The sequence below is a fragment of the Mirounga leonina genome, unplaced genomic scaffold (assembly GCF_011800145.1).
Source record: "Mirounga leonina isolate KUSES-001 unplaced genomic scaffold, KU_Mleo_1.0 Mir_127, whole genome shotgun sequence".
Lineage (NCBI taxonomy): Eukaryota > Metazoa > Chordata > Mammalia > Carnivora > Phocidae > Mirounga > Mirounga leonina.
This window is the reverse complement of record NW_023270316.1, coordinates 2139552-2162031: the sequence shown is the minus strand read 5'-3', so window position 1 is coordinate 2162031 and position 22480 is coordinate 2139552. Positions and strand designations below refer to the sequence as shown.

Sequence of the window (22480 nt, the reverse complement as noted above, 5' to 3'; positions counted from 1 at the left end):
GTGTTTCTCTATCAGTTTGCAGTTCTTAAGATTTCCATCTCCTTGCCAGCTTCTCTTGCATGTGGCCTGCTTTATCTGCCAGATCCCTTAGCACATTAATCATAGTTGTTTTCAGTTTCTGGTGGGATCATTCCAGCATTCCTGCCATGTCTGTCTAGCTCTGATGCTTGGTCTCTTCAGATTGTGTCTTGCCTTTTGGTGTACCTTGTGTTTCTTGATAGCTGGACATGCTGTGTCAGGTAAAAGGAAGTGCTGTAAATAAGCCTGCCATGAGATGAGGTGTTGGGGGAAGGGGAAGTGCTCTCTAGTCCTGGGATTGCCGCTCTATCTGAGCGGGGGCCTGTGGACTTCACGGGTGTTTTTACATACCACCCCTGCCCCCACCACAAGATGGGATGGCTGCGGTGAGCTGGGGCTGGGTGTCTTCCTTCCCCAGGTCTTTGACGCGGCTTGGGCTCTGGCTAACACCCTCCCCTGAGGGCAGTCCTCATTAAGAACAGGGGCAGAGCACATTTCAGAACGGTTCTTTTCCGTTTCTCTGCTGGAAACCCAGGGGCATTTTCCTCTGATACTTTGGGAACCTCTTCAAACTCCTGGACTTAAATTTCCCAGTGTTGTGAGGGCATCTCTACAACTGGGTCTCCCCCCAGAGTTGTTAACTCTCAGCTTGTCTGCCCTGAGCCTCCAGCCATCCGTCAGTTCTAGTACCTGTTTTCCAGCCCTGTTGCCGGCTCTCATGCTGGTTCTGCCGGGGCCCCCAGGCTCTGGTGAGTAGGACTCCCAGTGTTTGCCTGTCGGCCTCGCCAGTCTTGGGGTTGGGGGTTTGCCTTGTGGGTCCTGTCCTCTCTCCCACCTGGATCCAGGACACGCTGATTTTTCAGTCTGTTCAGCTTTTTACCTGGTAGGATGGAGTGATGATTTCCACACAGAAACGGGCAGAATGGGAAGGCCCTGTTTGAACATGTTGATAGCAGCTGTTATGAAGCTTTTACCTGCTGAGCCCAGCTCCGGGGCCCCTCAGCCCATTTCCATGGAGTGCTTGGTTTTTGTGCATGGGTCACATGTTCTGGGTTCTTTGTGTATCTTGTAAATTTTCACTAAAAATTGGACACTTTAGATTTAGTAATTCTGGATTCTGAACTCTCCTACTCCCAGAATTGGTTGTTACTTTTGTTTACTGACTGACTTTGACTAACTCTGCAGTTTATGTCCCCCACAGCCACTGAGGGCTTCTTTTTGTTAAAGCGTGGCTTCCTAGTATTCATACTCAGAGCTGCAGAGCTTAGTATGTAGCCAATGATTGCTCAAAGATTGTGCTTAAATGGGCTTCCATTCTCTGCCAGCGGATCTGTATGTGGTCAGTTAATTCATTGGGGTGAGAGGAGGCTTTCTAGAACATAAAAGCAATGAATGAAAACAAAAGAAAATACCGAAACTGATTAGACTTCATAAAAGTTAAATAAATTCTTTGCCTTCGAAAAATGGAAACCAAATTACAAGTTAATTGGAACATTTGTAACAGTTATAACAACACAAGATTATCCTTCATGACTGAGGAGCTCATTAATGCACATACGTTAGGATTAGTGGATATATACAAGAGTATGTGAGTGGTATAAAACTGGAGATGTTGGAATCGTTTGGGCCGCCGTAACCGCGCCACAGACTGGGTGGACTCCTCCCAGTTCTGGAGGCTGGGAGTCTGAGATTTGGGTGCCAGCCTCCTTGGGGTTTGGCTGACTTTCCTCTTCCTGGTTGACAGAGGGCTGCCTTTGGTCACGTCTTCACGTGGCGGAGAGACAGAGCCGACCTCTTCATCCCCTTATGTATACTGCCCGAAGGCCTCATCTCCAAGGGCCACCACACTGGGGATTTCAGGATGTCCAAAACATATGCATTTTGGGAGGACACGAACATTATCTATAGCACTCTGACAGTATGGTTAAGCTTTGCATAAAAATTCTGATAGCAACCACTTACGTATCTGGTGAGCAAAGATTTAAAGAGAATCTTCACTTTGATAATGGTGGAAATGTAAATCCATAGTGCTTCTCAAAAGTAATATGGCCGCTGTGTATAGAATTCTGAAAATGGTCAAGCCCTGTAATCTAGTAGTTCTAGAGGAATTACCTAAAACGTGTTCAGTGATGTTTGTGCGAAGGTGGTTTTATTTATTTTTTTTAGGATTTATTTTAGAGAGTGAGAGCAGGGGGGAGGGGCAGAGGGGCAGAGAGTTCCGAGCAGACTCCCTGCTGAGTGCGAAGCCCCTGCATGGGGCCGGATCCCACGACCCTGAGATCATGACCTGAGCCGAAATCAAGAGTCAGACGTTTGACTGACTGAGCCCCCCAGGTGCCCCTGTGCAGAGGTGTTTCGATGGGATTATTATAGTGATAAATTGCAAGCAACCTAAGTATGTAGCAGCTCAAGAACGATTAAGGAACCAGTGGCACATACATTCGTAATTACGAAAAATGCACATGAAGCTTTAAAAAAATACCTGAAATACGTGTTTATGTGCAGTATAAGCAGAATACGAAATTCTAAAGGCCACAGGATTTAATGATGCAAAACCGTTGAAGTAAAAGTGTGCAGGAGAGTGTGGCTTCTCGGGAGTGGCAGACTTCGTCACTTGATCATGCAAGCCACGGTGGCTTGCGACTCTGGCACCAGAGGCCAGACTGTTGGAGACAGAAGCAGGGCGTCAGACTTGAGAGCTGCAGTGGAGGAGGTTCCAGATACTGGAAATCCGGAGTTGATCATTTTCTGTGACAAAGCCAGACACCACTATTAAGTCTGTTTTCAAATGGGAAAACAGAAAGCAGTTTTCTGTGTCCTAGATCAGTGCGTGATCTGGAGAGCCCTTGCTGTGGGTGGCGGAGCTGGGGGTGCAGGCCCGTGGGTCGTGTGTGTGTGCCCGTCAGTGGGATGGGCTGGCCTGGGGGAAGCCCCCTCGCTGCCTGCACAGGGACTTCACTGTCAGATGAGCTTGGTAACGTTGGCCTTGGCCTGGCGTGTTGGCTTTAGGGAGCCTGGTGAGGTGCTTGGCCTTGAGGAGGTTTTCAGGGTTGTCAGGGAGAGCATGTAGAAGCACTTGGGGCATTAGGCATCACTGGGGTCACTGTGTTGTTTGCAAACAGGCATCCCCTTGAGGGTTACCTGGGAGAGCTACATTCGGGTGACAGGAAGCTGTAATGAAATGTGTCTGTGGCTTGCCTAAGCTTGGTGGATCTTAGCAGTGAAAGCACATGAGCTGCACCTGCAGGATTGTTAAGACCTCTTTCCAGCAGAGCTGAGAGAAGCTCCCAGACAGAGGGAAAGCTCTGGAGATTGGTCCTTTAGGGGGTGAGGAGTTTCCTCAGTCATCATTAGAGAAGGAGATTTCTTAAATATGTCCATCTGTGGAGACAGGTCCTCATGACCTTACGTGTTCAGTGGTACTGGCTCATTTTTCAGGTTCTGTCGAACGCTTTTATCGAGGGCATTATGTCGGTATTCTTTTATGTACAGGAACAGCGAGTAGAGAACTACTTCTCACGCCAGGGGTCGTGAAAAGGCAGGGTAGCTTTTTCTTTTGAAACATTGCAGTTATGGCAGGTGGCAATCACTAGCTTTAATAAATGTACAGTTATAGGTGTGCATTTTTCATAAAACGCTATAGCAACTTCCATGGGCCTTTACTGTGCTCTTGGTGCCTTGTGTCGCTTGGGGCCTCTGCACCTGGGCCAGGGGAGATCGGAGACCGCTGGCCCAGCATCTTACGCTCCCGTAGACCAGCACTGACCCCAGGCCCTCGTTCTGCTGCTTCTCCTTTTCCTTCTGCTTCCCGAGATTAACCAACACCTTAACCGAGATGGCTTTTCAGTTCTTCCCTCCTGATACTGGAGTCCTGGAACAAGTAGCACCACGTGGGAGTCCGGGTTTGGGCCGGAAGGCTGCAGTGCGTGGTTTGTAAGATTTCTTCTACCTTAAGTCAGGATACTCTTGAGTGTCACACCCTGTAAAATCCGCACACTCCCCACCCCCACCTCCACCATACTGCCTTTCTTAAACGGACCCATAGACATGTGCCGTCCCAGGTGGGGTGTGGCAGAGCCAGGATTTGCACCCAGGTCTGCTGGGCGCCCAAGGTTGGCTCTTCACTCACCCCTGTTCGCTAAGCCTGGCTTCTTGCCCTGACCTGTATCGTCGTCGACCCAGAGCTTTTGCTGCAGCTGTTGTGTCGTAAACCTTTAGTGTCTGGAAGAAATCTATCCTAAGACCTTACGGATCCCCAAATTTAGAAATACAGTAATATAACGTCTTTCAAAAGGCACAATAACAAACTTTGATCTGGCACCTCCAGACTCTCCTGAGAGTTGGTTACTAAGAACATGCAGACATGAGCAAGCTCTGTTCAATCAGTAATTTCCAGTGCGAGTGGGTCCTTGGGGCTGAGGGTGTGGAGCTGGGGGAGGGGGGCTTGGAATTGCTTCCTCCAGCAGCGCGGCCAGCCCGTTCCTTCCTCTCCTCTCCCCAGAGGCTCACGTCCTGTCTTACAATCTGTTTTTTGAAAATGTAAGTACAGTTTAATAGACCGGGTTGGGAGGAAATGGTCAGGGATAATGTTTTCCTTGTGTGGTGGGGCCGATGAGGTGGGGGGGTTATTTCCTACTGTCTGATCCGTTACTGTCCCAGGGGCATGCTTAAGAACAAACCAGGGTTGTGTTTCTATAAGTAGGTTTTAGTTCATGATGATCTTTCATCTTGATCAAATCTCCAAGAAAATGTTATGCTGCTTAGGTAAATTAGTTCTTTATTTTTAAAGGACTCAATGACTTGAAGTATGAAACCTACCAAAATTTGCGGTGAATCAGTGATACTAAGTGCTCTGTGAATGGTGGTGGTAACAAAGTGAGTTTCTGTGTCTGTAAGGTAGTGAGCTCAGTCTTTGTTTTGCTCTGCTGCGCCAGCTGACAGTTCAGGGATTGTCTGTGTGGCCTGCCCGGTGCCCTCCTCCTGTGTGGCCCCATTGTCTGACGGCTGGGCTCTCCACGCCTCATGCCTGAGGGAGAGCTGGCGCTGGCGGAGCCCCGCCGTCCTCACGGCTGTGGGACGCAGGCCACTCCTGCTGTGAGCCCTGCCTGCGCTCTCTGGGGCAGCCTGCGTGTGATGGAGCTCTGCAGCGCGGCTGGGAAGTCACATGGGGTCCTGCAGCAGCCAGAGCGTGCAGAAGTCCAGAAGGGGGAGACAGGTGCTGATGAGCTGGGGGGGCTGGGGGGTGGCACGTGTGGCTCCTGGCCTCAGCGGGACTCAGCCAAGTCTGGTCGAGTGTTGGTGGAAAAGCTGAGTGTAACTTGGATTGTTTGGGTGGGGGGATTATAGAACTTGTCTTTAGCACTTACTTGAAAAGCACGTTTGTGACTGCTAGTTGACATTAACCAACTTAACTGCCTTACTATGGTTTTTTGGTAGAGGATTCTTTGGCATTGTTTCTGGTACATTCTTAGGGGAGGCTTTTATATCTGCATACTATGATTTAATGCTGTGATGGAGGAAATGCCATTTTATCTGACTCACAGTCATCCCGGTGATGTTTTCTTGTACTTACTGCCTCTCATTGTATAAAAGGTGCATGGGTTTTCAAGCACTCTAAGCAGCACTGCTAATAGTTTGTAATATTTGTAACCAACACATGAAATCACAGTTTAATTTTTGTTGGAACATTGAAGAACTTTCCATCTTCTGCATCGGTGACAGATTAAATTTTTTATTTTTTTTTCAGTTCAAGGACTATTTACTTGGATTCATGTTACTTTTAAAGGATAAGGTCTGGTGTAAAGTATAATTTTCTGATGCAGTGGCTGGCGTCACAGTATGTTCTCTGTCCACCGTTCCTTTGACATTTGTGTCCAGTGACCGTTTCTTCGAAGGGAGACATTGTAATCCTGGGACCAGCACCCAGATTTTCCCACAAAGGAATGAACTCCCAGAGCAGCCCCTCCGCCCTCCGTCTCGCTCCCCCATTCTTGCATGAATAGACCCATTCAGGGGCGAAACCAGAGCCCAGTGTCACAGTGAAAGCGACTGATTCTCTTCATCTTAGATAGCGTAGCATGTAAGTTATTTAATCAGGTTTGCATTTACTTACGAAGGACTGTGCTCTCCCGAGGACACACAAAACAGTGAACAGACTAAGAATCCATGTTGTATGCATGTTACTGATGTTGAAATCTAAATTTAGCTGAATGATTACTTTTTTAATGTTTAAGCATATATATTTTAATTATCAACCTGGGAAGAAGACTGAGTGTATTTGTTTTTTATTTTTTTTTTTAAGATTTTATTTATTTATTTGAGAGAGAGAGAATGAGAGAGAGCGAGTACATGAGAGGGGGGAGAGTCAGAGGGAGAAGCAGACCCCCCGCCGAGCAGGGAGCCCAATGTGGGACTCGATCCAGGGACTCCAGGATCATGACCTGAGCCGAAGGCAGTCGCTTAACCGACTGAGCCCCCCAGGCGCCCCTAAATCTATATATTTTTTAAAGATTTTATTTATTTATTTGAGAGAGAGAATGAGATAGAGCATGAGAGGGGGAGGGGCAGAGGGAGAAGCAAACTCCCTGCCGAGCAGGGAGCCCGACGCGGGACTCGATCCCGGGACTCCAGGATCATGACCTGAGCCGAAGGCAGTCGCTTAACCAACTGAGCCACCCAGGCGCCCGACTGAGTGTATTTGTATTTATTCTATACAACTTTGTGCGTGATTGAGGATGGTTGGTTTCGGAAGAGAAGTAGCACATCTTAGTGCATTTCGTGGACACTCTGAAGCACGTGGGATGTGATACTGAAGAAGGTGCTGGGCTGCTGACAGAGCGGGAAGGAAAAAGGGGATTGAGGAAGGGATTTGCGTTCCTTACTTACATCGGGTCTCCTGGGAGCCCAGATTCCTGCACTCAGCCTGGCAGCCAGAGAGGGCACAGAGGGGGCCGGGCTGTGTCCGATCCAGGTGCACACGCCCCACACGGGCTCTGCTCCTCACTAGCGCTTTGATTTTGGAGGATCCTTCCAGAGGACAAGACTGAAGCAGAGAGGGTAAGAGGAATAGTTTTCCTGAGGAGGAGAGCTACTGCTGGCCTTGTCTCCTCCCCGCCCTGCCCTGGGAGGGGCCTCTGCTCTTGGCCATTGTCATGGAAAGAGGCTTATTTTTTAATTCAGCTGTTTTGCACTTTTTTAAATTTTTTTTTTTTAAGATTTTATTTACCCATTTGAGAGAGACAACAGAGATCATGAGCAGAGAGAGGGAGAAGCAGGCTCCCCACTGAGCAGGGAGCCTGATGCGGGACTCGATGCCCAGGACCCTGAGATCATGACCTGAGCTGAAGGCAGACGCTTAACCGACTGAGCCACCCAGGGGCCCCATGTTTTGCACTTTTTATCTAACATAGGGTATCAGGAAATATTTTAAGGTTGATCTATCATTCTTTAAAGTAGTGGCTATTTAAGGGCTTTATACTGGTGGACTTTTAATTTTTAATGTGTATAGCATGATCTGAGACCATCATTCTCTAGTGAAATTGATTTATATTTGCTAGGCTCAATCTAAAGAGTAAACTTGATTTTATTATTAGTTGAAATATACTTTGCATATGTTAAAATGCATGGATTTTAAGGGTACAGTTCAGTGAGTTTTGACAAGTGTATTTATTTGTAACAACTACTCAAATTATGATACAGAACATATCTATCACCCTAGAAACCTAGGCCCCTTCCCCATTGTCAGTCCTCCCCCCTTCTTCTTTCTGCCCTCAACAGATTAGTTTTGCCTGTTCTTGGACTCCCTGTAAATGGGATAGGCATGGCATCCTTTTGTGAATGGCTGGCTTCTGCACGACGCCGTGTTGGAGATTGATCTGTGTGTGCGTGCTGTTGTGATGTGAGCAGATGGGGCATCACTTCTCTGATGATGGAATTCATCCCAGCCTCGTTCTACGTGTTACCCGTCCCACGTGTTACCCGTCCCACGTGTGCTTGGCAGTGCGAGGAAGTGAGCTGTGTTGCTGCGGGAAGAATCTGTTTACACAGGTTTTCATAGTTAATGGTCACAGGGAGGGGTAGCAAATACATCGGTATTCTGTAGAAGCAGCACGTGAGTTTGGATAGTGATGAAATTCCCAAAGCTGCTAAATCCTAACGGCGAATAATGCCATTTATCATTTGTTGTAGGTGCTACAGAATATTTTGGAAACAGAAAATGAATATTCTAAAGAACTTCAGACTGTGCTTTCAACCTATCTACGGCCTTTGCAGACCAGTGAGAAGTAAGTTGGATGATAAATTGTATTAACTGCAGCATAGTCGACACCTAGGCTGTTTGCTCATGTTCTCTGAGAATAGAGGATAGAATGCTGGTGTGATCCGGTGTACCAGTTTGTTTTAGATGTAGGGATTTTTAGTAGATGGAGCCTCTGGGCATTGGGAGCAGAGAGGGGAGTGAAACTGTATATACTTTCACTGTTATTTTTCTTGGTTCTAGGTTAAGTTCAGCAAACACTTCATATTTAATGGGAAATCTAGAAGAAATATGTTCTTTCCAGCAAATGCTTGTACAGTCTTTAGAAGAATGCACCAAGTAAGTAAGACCCTAAAAATTTGCAAAATTCAGGTCATAGTACAACTGGTATTTAAAGAATCGAGTTTAATGTAATTTTAGAAATCACATTTCTAATGATGGAAACTGTTACTTTGAATCTTTTTGGTGTATCAACTTTTATAGTAAAAGTTGTGTTTTTGACTGTCCAGTGTTTATAGTAGGGGTCTCTACTGACTGTAGAGAAAGGAGAGAGACTTGTCAGGAGTAGGAATTTTTAAGGGGAGGAAGATCCCGTGCAGGTGGGCTCCTTCTGCACGTGTTCCTGGCCCTCTGGAAGCGGAGGGATCGTAAAGCACTATGTCTATAATGTGATGATCATGCTTGGTTTTACCTTTTCCATGGTATTTTGTGGGAAGTGGGGAGGCATGTTCTGAATGATTGGCCATCTGCTTCACTTTTTTTTTTTTCTGTGTGACTGTTTTGTTCTTGGTCAACATCAGACATATCGAAGGGTGTTTACTAAGTGCCTGCTGGGCGTTGGAAGACTTGAAGTCATAATGCACATGAACACAGTTTCTCGGCTGTAGGTCTCGATGTTGATTTGCCTGTGGACTTGGTAGAGGAAGGACATCCTTCTTATTTTTAAATTCTGTTTCTGTGTCAGCAGGACCAGGAAATTTTTTCTCTTGGAATCTGGTTGGTCTCTGGTTTTTCCTTCCCTGTAGCGTTTTGTCTTTCTCCCTCTTGGAAGTGGTGAGGGATGTTCTGCCCTCTGTGCCCCAGGCCGACAGTTGGCCAGGCTCAAAGTAGGTTCCAGGTTTCCTCCAGGCTCTTGATCCTGGAAGGTGTGACAGGGAAACTGAAGGACACAGGAAGTACTGACTTTCAAACAGAAATTCACATTATGTTTCCTTTTGTAGCATTTTTAGTTTGTATAAAGTGGCATTAATTACCGGGCATGAAAAGAGTAGTTTGAGAATCGCTTTGCTTTCCTTTTGGTGACTGGAGGTCATTTGCCAGCAATGTGGGGCCTTTGCAAGAAGCCAGCCTCCATGTGTTTGCCCCCGCTTTTCCCAGTGGCCTTGGATAACGTGGACTAAATAATACTTGTGGAGTGCATTTGTAGCGCCTCTCTTGGGCCTTCCCTCAGGCTTGTCTGCACTGCACATGTATGGATCTGATCCCTGAAATTCAGGGAGAGCACAAAGGGGCCGAGAGTCCAACATCTCGTCAAGCTGCAGGCGTTGGAGTTGTCTCGGACCTCAGTGTGACCTAGGTACTGTTTTGGTCAAGTTCCTCAAGGGCATGGTGCGTTGGTGTTAGCTGCTGGAGTTTCGATGGTGGGACGGAGGGTTTGAGACTAGCTTCCTTATCAGCCGTTCCTCTTACCTTTTATCACGAATATTCTGAAAGTTCGCAGAGATTGGTGCAGAACTCAGATGCATAGTCCTAGGATTTCCCCCCAACATCCCAGCAGCTCGGGTTGAGCCAAACTGTGCAGTTTGTTCTCGGGGCTTAGCTGTCCCACATGGCCCAGCCTTGGCCATCATTGGCCCCAGAGCGTAGAGAGCTGTGTCCTTTCCTTCTCCAACTGCCAGTCGTCTCCAGAATCTTCCTCTCTGGCCATCTGCTGCCTTCAGACAGTTGGTTTTATCTTTTGTCCAAAGTTTGTGTACCTGCAGGAGAGTCCATTTGATAGGATAAGGTGGCTGTAACCTGAAGGGGAGCCTCCTCCTTGCTAGAAGCCAGCTGAGGGCGTGGCCTCGAGCTTGGAGTCTGATGGGCCTCCCAAGTAAGGACCACTCATCGTCAGTTGCTGTTCTTCCACAGTTGGTGCTGACCATCTCCCCTTCTGTTCTTTTTGTTCTTGTGAGTTTATGCCTGTTTGAGGCTCAGCACCTGTCACAGCCTAGATTTGAGAAGGGAGAAAGGGGTCTGTGGGGGGCTGGGCCTCCAGCTTTCACCTAAATGGAAGGAGGACTGTGGTGTTCGTGGTGTGTGTGTGCGCGCCTGTCTCGATGCTACCTCAGTAGCAAACCTCACCAGCCAAGTGATTTTATAATTCCCCTCTTACACAGAGCTGAAGGATTCATGGCCTCTGTTTCTCTCACTGCCCAAAGCTTTGCTCTGTGGGCTTGTAGCTGTGCCCAGCTGGCTCATGGCAGCCGGACGCCGGAGCAGAGATGGGGCTTAGTCTGCTGCTTTATAGCAGGGGCTTTCAGGGCCGGCACTTGCTAGATTGCTGGTATGAGCACGTGTTCTGGGATTTGTATATTTGGCTCTCGTAGAGGTGGTATACAAGGAGGTCTTCCTCACTCAAATTTTCTGTTTATTACTTGGCAATTTCCCTTCTTTCTGTAAAATTTAGGATGATTTCCCTTATGTTGCATATCTCTAGGTTGCCAGAAGCTCAGCAGAGAGTTGGAGGATGCTTTTTAAATCTGATGCCACAAATGAAAACCTTGTACCTTGCGTACTGTGCCAACCACCCATCTGCAGTGAATGTTCTCACAGAGCACAGGTACGCTCCCTCCGACACCCTCCTCTGAGGGGAAAGGACCTCTTGGGGTGACCTCCACGTCAGCTCGATGTGGCCACGCGTTACATGAAATGCAGTGCTGATATCCGCTTGTCTGTTGAATGGTTATGGTGTTTTTAGTCTCCTCTTGAGCTGAGTGCCCGAGAGGCACTGGTAAGGGGTCTCTGAGGTGCTGAGTAGCATTTTTGGAGTAGAAAAAGGATGTTTTTTTGAAGTCTCCCTTCAGCCTGGAGCCCTTGGGATAGTGGGTTGGAGGAAGTGTTAGGATTCTGGAATGTAGTTGCGAGCTAACTCCAGGCTGCTGGAATCCTGTTTCTCTGAGTTCGTCGAACTGGAAGCACGGGGGATGGAATTAGATTTGCTGTAAGAGAAAATGCTACTTTTAAAACTGGGGCTGGGTTTTCTAGGTAAAAGTGTAAGTTGGAGATAATTGGCTTCGGTTTCTCAACCTGAAACCGAACTAAAAGAAGTGAAGCAGAAGGCACAGATCTGCCGCTGTTTTGGTGAGACCCGGCAGCGGAAGGAGGCAGAGGAGCAGCTCTGTGGCTGGGAGGCGCTGCTCAGTGGGGTGCAGGGGCTCCGTTTCTGCTTCTCAGAGGGACACCAAGTTTTACTAAGCGTGCTGGGAAGATGGTCACAGTTACTTTTGAAAAGAGCCATTTAAAAATCTTTTAAACTGTGAATGAAAAAATTGTTCTAGTAGCATTAAGGATAAGTTACAGTTAAATATTTAAATATTTCAACTTAAGAACTCTTGGTAAGCAAGCATGTTTGAGCTATTTATAAGCTGAGCTGAGACTCAAGGGTAGTGTCCCTGTGAGTGGGGCTGGATTGTGGGACCGTGCAGGGAGGGCCTCTGGCTCATTTGACTTGGTTTGAGCCCCAACTCCACTCAGCTGGCGAGCCTTGGGTAAGTCGTCTTGCTTCTCTGGGCTTTATTCCCTTCTCTGAAAGTGCCGACTGATGGGGTTATTGTAAGCATTAAGCAAAACGTGTGTGAACGGACTGGAACTGAGTGAGCGTGGCAGGTCTTCCCCGCGCCCCTCCCCCAGGAGACCCTGTGCTTTCACTGCTGCTCAGTGTGCTGACACACAGTAGGAAAGCCTCTCCAGTCCTGAAACGAGGCAGCAGCCTCTGCCAGGTGACAGAAGGAAAGGGAGGTCAGGCTATATGGTGTCCACAGAAATGGAACCCAAAGAACCCCAGCCCTCTCTCCCCTAAACTCTTCCTCTTTGCCTTTCTGGGACGGCGGCTGTGTCCACACATACCTTCTGTTATGTGCTCTGCCGTCACCTCCTGGGCGTTAGAATTTCCATGAAAGTTGAATGTGCAAGGATTACATTTATATTTCTGAGAATTCCACAGGAATTCTTGACGTGGCAATAGGGGAGATAAACAGAAAGCAAATAGGATGTTAGGGTAAAACTGTCCTTTAAAATTTTTGTTCTCCTTCCTTTTTGGGGGTTGGGGGTTGATCCTCTAGGGTTGGGCTGGAAGTCTAGAGAGGGTGGGGTGGGCACTTTTGGGGACTGATTCTAACTAGATATTTTTCCCCATGGAATTAAGGATCTGTCCTGAAGATGGCATTTAAAGTGATTCAGATTGTTTACAAAAATGTTCAGACTTTGAAGGGAAATGCTTGCGAGTATGTGATGTTTATTCCCTCTTCTGTGCTATTACTTCACTGATTGTTTGTGTCCTAGCTGAAACTTAAGTGCAGCATTTTCCCAAAATAACAGGGAAGGAATACAGACAAGTTTGAGTGGGGAACCTCTGTACCGTCTCCATGTGGCGTGTCCTCGGGGTGCAAGGGTCACGGTCCTGCTCTGGTAGGGTGAGCCGTGAGAGCGGGCGCAACTCGGGCTGCCGGGACGTGCGCTGCCTGTGTGCCCTGCTGAGGTCTCTGGGCAGCGAGAGGCCCCGCCCTGCCCACCAGTCGGACCCTGCTTCGCAGGCGTTAAGTTGGTGAATTGAGGCAGGGTTGCAGTTGGCTGGGAGCTTCTGTTCGTGTTCACCACGTTTTATTCTGGCCTCTTAACCTGTAACCTCTTCCCTGCTTCCCTTACATTTGTTGCGAGTCTTAAAGCTGCCACCCTTACGGGTTGATTAACCTATTTTTATGCTTGAATATACTTTTTAAGGATTGATTCAGGTGTACTGATGAGAAGTTTTAAAGGCTTTATTTGCTTGCAATTGTGTGATTGCTCATTGTGTTGAAATTCTGAGTGTGAATCTTGGGAATGCATAGACAGGGATGCCTGTTGTGTAGAATCAGAGCTGAGAGGTTCCTTTTGCATTTTCATGATAGTAGACATAGAGGTTCCTGGCTGCCTATTTTAAATGAGTTATGTGTTTCGTAATTTAGTCTGTAAATGAATTTTATTTTTTCCCCAGCACTGTAATTGTTGCTTTTTGCTTGGCTTACATGATGGTTCTCTGTATGAGTGTCCTTTTGTTGGCGTGCACAGTGTCCTTTCAGTAACTCCAGAGGAGATCTTCTGTATGAGGTTGCTAGCATCAGTAGAAGGTAAGCTGAAAGAGCCATTGTTTTGTCAGAATGGCCGTAACCAGCTGTTTTCTCTTGTTGGACTCAATTTAAAAAACTAAAATGACATATGATCTATAAAGACTTAACGGTGTACATGTTCTGGCATTCTGAGATCATGGATGTTAAAAGAAGTTACTTTTGTTTGCAGAGAAGTCATTTTAGATTCTTAGTTTTAGGGTGTTTCTGGAGGGGGCGAGGAGTGGAACTTGCTTAGTTCTGTTACTTTTTCTCTGCCATAACTACAGTTAGGAAATTTCATATCCAAAAATATATATAAAAAAAAACAAAAACAAAAACAAAAAAACATTCCGAATGGACTTTCTTGTGGTTTTTCTTGTAGTAGGAAAGGCTCCGCATGGATCGTGTTTGAAGGAGTTGTGAAATACACTTTTCGTGCCAAAGAGTTCGGCTTTTATGGGCCTGTGCTTGATCAGTTGTTCAACACTTAGAGAAATGCTGCTCATGTATGCCTTTCTCCTTCTTAAGTCTGTCCTTTCACTCCACTGCTTTAGGGATGGGTAGGGTAGCTGGAAGAGACGGGCATTTGAGGAAGAAGGTGTGAGGGCCAGGCACCATGTGTGTGGGACACAGAAGAGTACAGCAGGGTCAGAAGGACCACACCAGCCACTCGAGTCCAGCGTGGGCCTCAGGGCCCTCCTCGGGCTCAGCCACCCTGCTAGCAAGGAGGACGGGGGCCTCCGTCCTCACAGGTGCCTCTGTAAAGGTGCATGATAACGACACCGGTGTGGCAAGCTCAGTGACGTGCTGGGGATTATGTACAGAAGCCTCTCGGATGCCGAGTGGAGTGCTTGTCCAAAAGTGGGTCATCCCCTACCCTCTGTCCTTCCCGATGCGTTCTCCTGGCTACCGCTCTCCCTTCCATCCAAGTTGAGCAGAAGGGAGTGGCTGGGAGAAAGCCGGCCTGGGAGCACTCCTCAGTTACCCACCCCAGCTTAGTGGGGAGGAGTCGATGTCGAAGAAGGGAGGAGGCAAAGTGGTGATGCAAACAGGTGCCCGAGGGTGCTGCTCCTGGCCCTTAGACCCCCACAGTGTCAGGGGTAGGCACTGGACCGATGCGTGGCAAGGTTGCAAAACCCTGCTGTGCCGGGCTTCCTGCCGTCAGGGGTTTGTCCAGAGAAAACCAGTCTCTGAAACATGTTAGATACCCACACCCCCACACATACCTCGAGAGAAAGCTCAGCAGCTTCTCTGATGATTTAAGTCACATCACTATGAAGGGCTGTCTCACAGGAATAAAATCATGAAGCCTTAATCTTACAGAAATGAGAAAACATTATGTGTGGTAAGTTTTTATAGCTTAGGATTATGTGAAACCTTCCCCTTTTTAGTGATTTGCCTGGACTTTGATAATGCTCCAAAATGTGTATATATAAATTTATTTGAAAGGTTGATTTTAAGAAATGGAGCAGTCGGTACAGATGGGCGGATAGGCAGGCAGATGGCAGGTGCCGTTCACCACGTTAGTCCCGTATTGTTTACACAGCCCAGGCACGCACTCTGGCTTCAGCGAGTGCCCCTTGCTCAACCAGGCCACCTCCTTTTCATAAACCTGACTTTAGGTAGAAGTAGCTGTCTAAGGAAGTCTTCGTGCTTAAGAAGTGTAAGACTAGTTTCATAATGATTGATTCCTTTGTTTTCAACCTGAAATGTGAAGCCCTTTATTTCTGAGTTGGTTTAGTTGAGTGAACTGCTTTCCCCGTGGATGCGTGAGATCAGTCGCGGTTGGGTCAGAGGTAGGTGGTGCCGACACCGATTCTTGTCCTCGCGTTTCCGAGCGAAGTCCTTTTGGTTGAACTATAGGAGACGGTCGTAGTCCTTTTGAACTAGCAGGGTATACATTTTGAGCGGATTTCGATACCGAAAGGGTGTGCATTTTCAGCAGGAGCCCTTAGTGCGGCTGGCTCCAAGGAGCTTGGGCAGTGGCAGGTGTAGCCGAGTTGGGGCTGGGGGGGCAGAGGAGCTGAGGCCGGGCTGGGGGTCCCTGGGGTCAGGTCAGGTCACCACACTGAGTTATAACTGCTCAGTTAACCTTCAGGGTTTTCATATTTTTTGGCTTTGCTTAGTGTTCTTGCCCGTAGGTGACATGGGGGCTCAGCATCTGAGTTGGTGTGTCCTCTCCGCCAGCTTGTCTGTCCCTCCCGTCCCCATGCCTGGAGTGATGTAGGGGCAACAGGAGAACAGGGGTGCAGGAGAGGCACAGGTGGACAGGTCCGGTCCCCGGCGTGAGTCCTGACGTGCGTGTCGCTGACCGGGCTGATGCCCACCGCTGCACTCCTGGCCTGCTTGGCCCGTTCCAGACGACGTAGCTGTTGAACTGAAACACTCAGGGCAGACCCAGTGTGCTGGTCGTGGAAGTTAGAAGAGAAATGGGATGAGGGTGACAGGAGCGCGGGAAGTGTGCGGGCTTTCAGCTTCTTTCATCTCTGAATATGCGCTCAGTGTCCTCATCTCAAACGTGGGTGACGTTCTTTATATATCGTGAGGGCTGAGTGAAGTGATGATGGAACAGTGCTTTTGAAATGGTAAAGCCCAAGTGGATCAGTTACTTGACTGCGCTGTCTCGGGCTCGTTCCTCACAGGATGCTTCCGGGGCCGTGGGCTGGACCGGTAGGCGCCTAGGCAGTGCCCTGGTCCAGTGCGTGGTAGCACTGAAGCGTCTTCTGCCTTCTTTTTTTTTAAAACCGCCTCGAGGTGCCCAGATAATCGAAGTCCGTTCTCGCTTGGAGAACGCTTGCTGGAATTTGGACGCTCCCGTGTGAACTTGCGGGGGTGGCCTCTCGTGAGTGGAATCGCCAGTGTTCGCTTCTGCGCGGCTGTTCTTGCTCCTGTCCAGAGCAGTCACGGCACGAACCCCCTGGGGTTGTCCCCTTCGGTGTCCCAGTGTAGCCAGCACCCGGGTGGCCAAGTGGGAGGTGTTAGAGACCCCGTTACCCCTCACCGGCTGGTGCTGCTGGTGGGCAGGGTGTGGGCCCCTGCCGGTGCGCTCGCGCTAACCGCCGCGCCGTCTGCTCTCCCCACGTGGCCGCCGGCCGCGCAGCGAGCAGCTGGGAGAGTTCATGGAGACCAGAGGCGCAAGCAGCCCGGGGATCCTGGTGCTGACCACCGGCCTCAGCAGACCGTTCATGCGCCTGGACAAGTACCCCACGCTGCTCAAGGAGCTGGAGAGACACATGGAGGTACTGTGCCGCGGGCCGGTCGCTCGGGATCCGATACCCAGTCAGAGAAACTCCCAGTCCACCTCCGGGGCCAGAACCCACCAGCGTGCTTTAAGGGGTTTGACGTAACGGAGTTTCAGAAATGGTTCTGTGAAATACCAAGTTTTCTGCTTATCCCAGCTCCATAAAAAGCATGTCGTCCTTCATCTCCTCTGTCACCCATTGCTGCTGTTAGAAAAGTCTCCAAAAACTAGAGAACGTTAATCTCGGTGTTGAGTGGCACTGAGATGCCCTATGAGGGACACTTAGCCGCAGATGGTCAGGGCAGTAATGGTAAGAGAGTCCATCAGTTCCTCATCCAGATGTGTCTGTCTTTTGAGTAGTAGGCTGTAGGCCTGACAGACACTTGTGTCCAGGCTGCTGTCTGGGGGAGGGTTGGCACACTTTCCCTGTGACGAGTGGGCCCTGCGGCCCCTGCCCCGTGCCCACCTCCGCTCTGGGACGCCAGAGCCGCAGAGGCCCCGTGGGAGGCCGGGTGGAGCGGGGTGGGTGCAGACTCCTGCCTCGGGCTTCTCTCTCCTCACGCTGTTCTTTCCCCGGAGTCCAGAGGCTCTGCGAGAGCAAGAATGGCACTTTAATGCTGAGAAAATAAGATCTGCTGTGGGTTGAAAAGTGTTGGGAAAGTTTCAAGCTAGTCTGTAGAGTGCCTTTTAAAGAAAAAAAACCTTTACATTATGGAAACTAATAGTGTTTCTTCTATTCAAAGGATTATCATCCAGATAGACAAGATATTCAGAAATCCATGACTGCCTTCAAAAATCTCTCGGTAAGTGATTAAGCCAGATGTAATGGCTTTATCCCCCAGGCATTATTATGACAAGGGAATGTAGAAAAATTTTTTGTCACCTAAAAATGTCCGATGATAAAAGATACTGAGGGCTAGAATTTGGGTGTACTCAAGTAAAAATGAACATGGTAGTTTATTTACCATGGCGGTAAATTCACATGCTTTACTGGGCTGTGGACACCAGGAAAATTACAAATAGTTTAACCTTTAAAAAGGCACCGCATGTTTGATCTATAGTTACTTGTAAAGGTCCTCCTCCACGGGCAGTGTCTTTGGCGAGGATGAGTTCAGCCCCGCTCTGTCACCGTGCTGCCACATCCCCTGTGTTTCTGGAATGTGCCTCACAGCATTTGCTCTTGGTCCCCTGCTCAGCCTTTGCACTAGCAGAGACCAGTAACACCAGAAAATTCCAGTTTAAAACCAGTCCAGAGTGCCATGGGTGTTGTCCCTCTTAATTCCGTGCTCGTGAATTCAGCGCATCCTCATTCAGTGGACTATCTGTCTCAAGAAGAAACAAAGTAATATGGCCAATACTTGAGGTTCTGGAAGCTTCTGTGTCTTCTAACAGTGGTATTCTGTGTCTCAGGCCCAGTGTCAGGAAGTACGGAAAAGGAAGGAACTAGAATTGCAGATTCTGACGGAGGCCATCCGGAGCTGGGAGGGAGATGACATTACGACCCTGGGCAGCGTTGTGTACATGTCCCAGGTCATGGTTCAGTGCGCCGGGAGTGAGGTACGCAGGGCCCGAGCGCTGTGCGCCGTGCCCCCCTCCGCAGAGCGGTGGGAATGGAGTGGAGGGACGAGGTGGCTGTTGGACTGGTGGCGGTCCTGTTCCCATCCCCAGAGTGTCTTTCTTGAAACAATTTAAGATGCCTTGGGGGAAAATGGAGTTGAGAGCTGAACATAATTTGTTTTGTAAATGCTTTCTCAGATTCCTCAGTGACAGTCAAGAATGTAAATACTTTAGAATGTTATGCTTTTATGATCGCATAATAAGCAATTTTAAAGGAATGTCAAATTTAATAGGATTCTTGTATCCTAATTTGGTATCTGCCTTTTGTCCTTGTGTGACATAAAAGTGGGTTCTGCTGTTAGTGAGGCTCAGCTCACAGTGGACCACTTGACCAGTGTAAGTCAGCCAGGACGAGTGATGATCAGCCTGTGTCACCTGAAGGGTGGTGTCCAGACACGACCTGCGTCACGGGTGTCTGCTGCGGAGCGGGATGTATGTCCCCACCTGCCTGGGCCTTCCTGCCGACGCGATCACTCTAGGAAGTCTGTCTTCGGTGGCTTAGATCATTCGGCCTGTTGTGTCCTCTCTCCTGGTTGGCAGTTGTGGAAATCCAGTACCTGGTGGGTTTGGTTTAAGTGAGAGATGAGTGTAGACTCTTGTATCACCACCAGGGGAAACCACGATTTGTTTCCCTGTGTGGGAGTTCCATTCACTTGCTCACCAAGCAAGCGTCTCTTCTGGAGTTTTGTCCTACCTTTGTGTGTGTCAAAACAAAACAAACCAAGAACAGTAATTAACATGATCAAAATATGCTAAAGACCCATTTGCAAACTTGAAACTCTTAGGACAGTAAGAAAACCGATACTAACGTCAGTTTGGGGACTGTAGGAAATCGTGATTTCTAGTCTACTACATTGACCGAAAGACTCCAAATCTTTCCAGAAAGTCTTTTAATCATGCACTTTTAAATGTTGGGAAATGTTTCTTTCTTTTTTTTTTTTTTTTAAAGATTTTATTTATTTGACAGAGACACAGTGAGAGAGGGAACACAAGCAGGGGGAGTGGGAGAGGGAGAAGCAGGCTTCCCGCTGAGCAGGGAGCCCGACTTGGGGCTTGATCCCAGGACCCCGGGATCATGACCTGAGCCGAAGGCAGACGCTCGGTGACTGAGCCACCCAAGCTCCCCTGTTGGGAAATGTTTCTTTACTTTGTTTTTTTAATAATGTGACATCTATGAAACATGAATAGGTGTGCTCAGACAGTGGTTCCAAGCCGTGCCTGGGAAGATGGTGGTGGGTCGGACAGGTTTCTTGAGGGGGCCTCTCCGGGCCTGGGTTCTGAGGACTCCCGCCACGCGTTGCACACCTCTGTGCACGGCACGTAGGAAGGGCTGTCACACAAGTTTGAAGTGCGCAACCTGTTTTCAAGGCCTGTGGCATGTGACTGGCACTGGAGGACTGCGGAGGACCCTGCTTCTGGACCCCTCAGCGTTTGCGGGCCGTGTGGAAATGGCCGCTCGTGGAAAGGGCCGTCTGCATTCTTTACATTCCCAGGAATCTGTCCTTTCGTCGTGGTTTCTCGGAGGCTTTTTTTTTTTTTTTTAAACCTTTTTGAAGCAAGTGGTTTTTAATAGAAATGCTTTTAAGTCTTTCATGTGAACTAGGTAAGATTTATAGCATGGATGAAAACAACATTGAATTGATGTATCAGGCTTTAAGAGAAGTGCCAGGAATTATTAATAGACTAAAGTTGATTTTAACATTTTATCCTGTCCTCCTTCAGCTTGAAAGGTCCACCTGTTCTCCGCCACAACCCCCAAACTTTATGAGTTCTTTATTTTCTCTCAAACATAAAAAAAATTTTAGACTAATTAAAAAGAGTTAATGGCAGAGCTGAACTCCTTAACCAACTTTTTTTTTTTTTTGAAAGATGCTACAGGGGCTACTTGTAAGTCTAAGACTTTATCATAATTTTGTTTCCATTTATTTTAGCTGATAGAATTTGGTAGAAACAAGGAACTATGGTACATGTTTCATAAGATCTAATGTAGATACTTGTTCTCACATCTGTATGTTTTAAAAACAAAATTACTTGGATTTGTTTGTTCTTTTACATTAGGAAAAGAATGAGAGATACCTTCTGCTCTTCCCAAATATTTTGCTAATGTTGTCTGCCAGTCCTAGGATGAGTGGTTTTATCTATCAGGTAAAATACATTTTAAATTTATATTTTATTGCTTACTGTGGACCTAAGAGTCTGTTCCAGGCGTAGTTTGGATTTTTGGGTGAAGTACTTCGTGTCTGTGCTCGCGTTCTGTTCGTACTGCTGTACGCACAGCGTTCCTTCGTTTGGTATGGACACGTAGCTCCTGGCCACGTTTCTGTGGGCCCGTGCAGACGGAGTCTCGTGTTCATCGAAGCACAAGCAGGAGGAAACCAGCGACGTTTGCAGGCTGCCTCCTAAGGACGCGGGCTGCTTGAGGTGCCCACCAGCTGTGTCACCACCTGAAGTCCCGTCTCGGAGCTGCTGCCTTCCTGGCCACCGTGGGGTGGCGGCAGCGGCGGGCTGGGCTAGTGGGAGGGCGCAGGCTGGGGGGTCCCAGAAGCCGCGGCGCTGCAGGAGACCGGCCGGGGCGGCTGATGCGAGGAGCGGCAAGTGACCACTTAACCTTCTTCTTTGTAGTCGTCTTGCCGGCACTCTCTGAGAAGAGGGGTGAGCTGATTTAAGAAGAAAATGCAAGGCGGGGGATGCGTTGTTTCTCTACAGAAATTTACAGTGGGCTGTTACGTAGCTGTTTGCTGTCTAGTCGGTGCTTCTGGCGTCCCAGCCTTTTTTCTGTGTGGTCACAGAAGATCGGGTCCTCCCCGCCGCTCCCTCCCAGGTCCTGCTGCAGAGGGAGTCAGCCCTTTGTTTTCTGAGTTTCTTCAGACGTAGTATGCTCTCTGTCCGGGACACGACCACGGGTGACCCGGAGTCGAGGCGCCCGTGGCGTGTTTCTGCCTCCGCAGAAAGCTTTGCCGCCCAAAGAGGGGCAGTTGTCGCCCACTTACTGCAGAAGGAGCACTTGGAGGTGATAAAGCTGCTGTGTGCAGGTGAACCCAGACAAACAGCTCCTCTGAATTTGTCCGTGTGCTGCGGAGCAGGCGTCTGTGGATGAGATGCCACCGACCCAGGCTCCCCCACACGGGCAGCTCTGCCTTGTTAGGCAGCCCCAGTAAGCGTGAAGCCGAGTCCTTCCCACTGGCCTACTCTCGCTTCATGTCTCGTACCCCACGAGGCTGAGGATGGGCCCTGCTCGGACCCGGGGGGCAGAGGTTGCCGTTTGGGGTGGGCTCAGGCCCCTGGCGATGAGGCTGGTGTCCACGCCACGTTTGCCCTGGACGTGGGCATTGACGTGCCCCTGGAGGCCTCATGCCCCCAACGGGACCCCACTTTCCCGTTCTGTGTAGAGTGTCCGGGGAAGGGTGTCTGGTGCTGTGACCCATGCTGTGGGTACCGTCAGTCCCCCTTTCTGGCTCTGAGGGACGGGAAGAGCTTTCAGTGCAGGCACTGCCGTCTGCTGGTGTCGGTGCCGGGTTCAACACGGGACTGCCCCTTCGTCCCCGTAGCACCTCCCCAAGCTTGCTTACACTGCTGCGTGCAGCATAGAGCAGTTTTCAAGTCTCCCCGACCGTGGAAGTGCCAAGCACAGTCCAGCGTGCTACTGGGTGAACTTCCGGACAGGCTCTGCTTGTGTGGGAGGGGCGGGGAGAGCACCGTGGGTGCCGGAGGGTGCGGGGCAGCTCCTCGGCGGGTCGGGAGTGCCCAGCCGGCCATGGCACTGCTGCTGTCCCTCTCGGGCCCCCTCCCTTGCGGACAACCACTGCTTTGGGAGCTGCCGAGTGTCCCGCCCCCGAGAAAGCACCGACAGACTTTTCCTTAAGTCTCCATCACCGTGTGCCGCGGGAATACGTTTTGTTTTTAGCCATTGCTGATGCTTTGTTTGCAGCTCTGTTCTAATGGTGTCTGTCCACTGACCTTTCCCATTCTGGTTCCCAGCCGTTTGCTGCATTCTGTGCAGCGCTC

General features: G+C 49.0%; 1 protein-coding gene across 7 annotated transcripts in view; it reads left to right on the top strand.

Annotated features, from left to right (window-relative positions):
* ARHGEF7 (Rho guanine nucleotide exchange factor 7) overlaps nt 1-22480 on the top strand; it is a 101445-nt gene that overhangs the window by 55328 nt on the left and 23637 nt on the right. For 6 of the 7 annotated variants that reach the window (XM_035003042.1, XM_035003040.1, XM_035003041.1 and 3 more), the window contains 7 exons: nt 8206-8300; nt 8516-8611; nt 10971-11093; nt 16718-16856; nt 17602-17661; nt 18269-18415; nt 20534-20620. In XM_035003042.1, coding sequence (XP_034858933.1) covers nt 8206-8300; nt 8516-8611; nt 10971-11093; nt 16718-16856; nt 17602-17661; nt 18269-18415; nt 20534-20620 — 747 coding nt within the window. Of the gene's footprint in view, nt 1-8205; nt 8301-8515; nt 8645-10257; nt 10284-10970; nt 11094-16717; nt 16857-17601; nt 17662-18268; nt 18416-20533; nt 20621-22480 lie in introns of those variants that run through there. The other variant, XM_035003043.1, reaches the window with a different exon arrangement.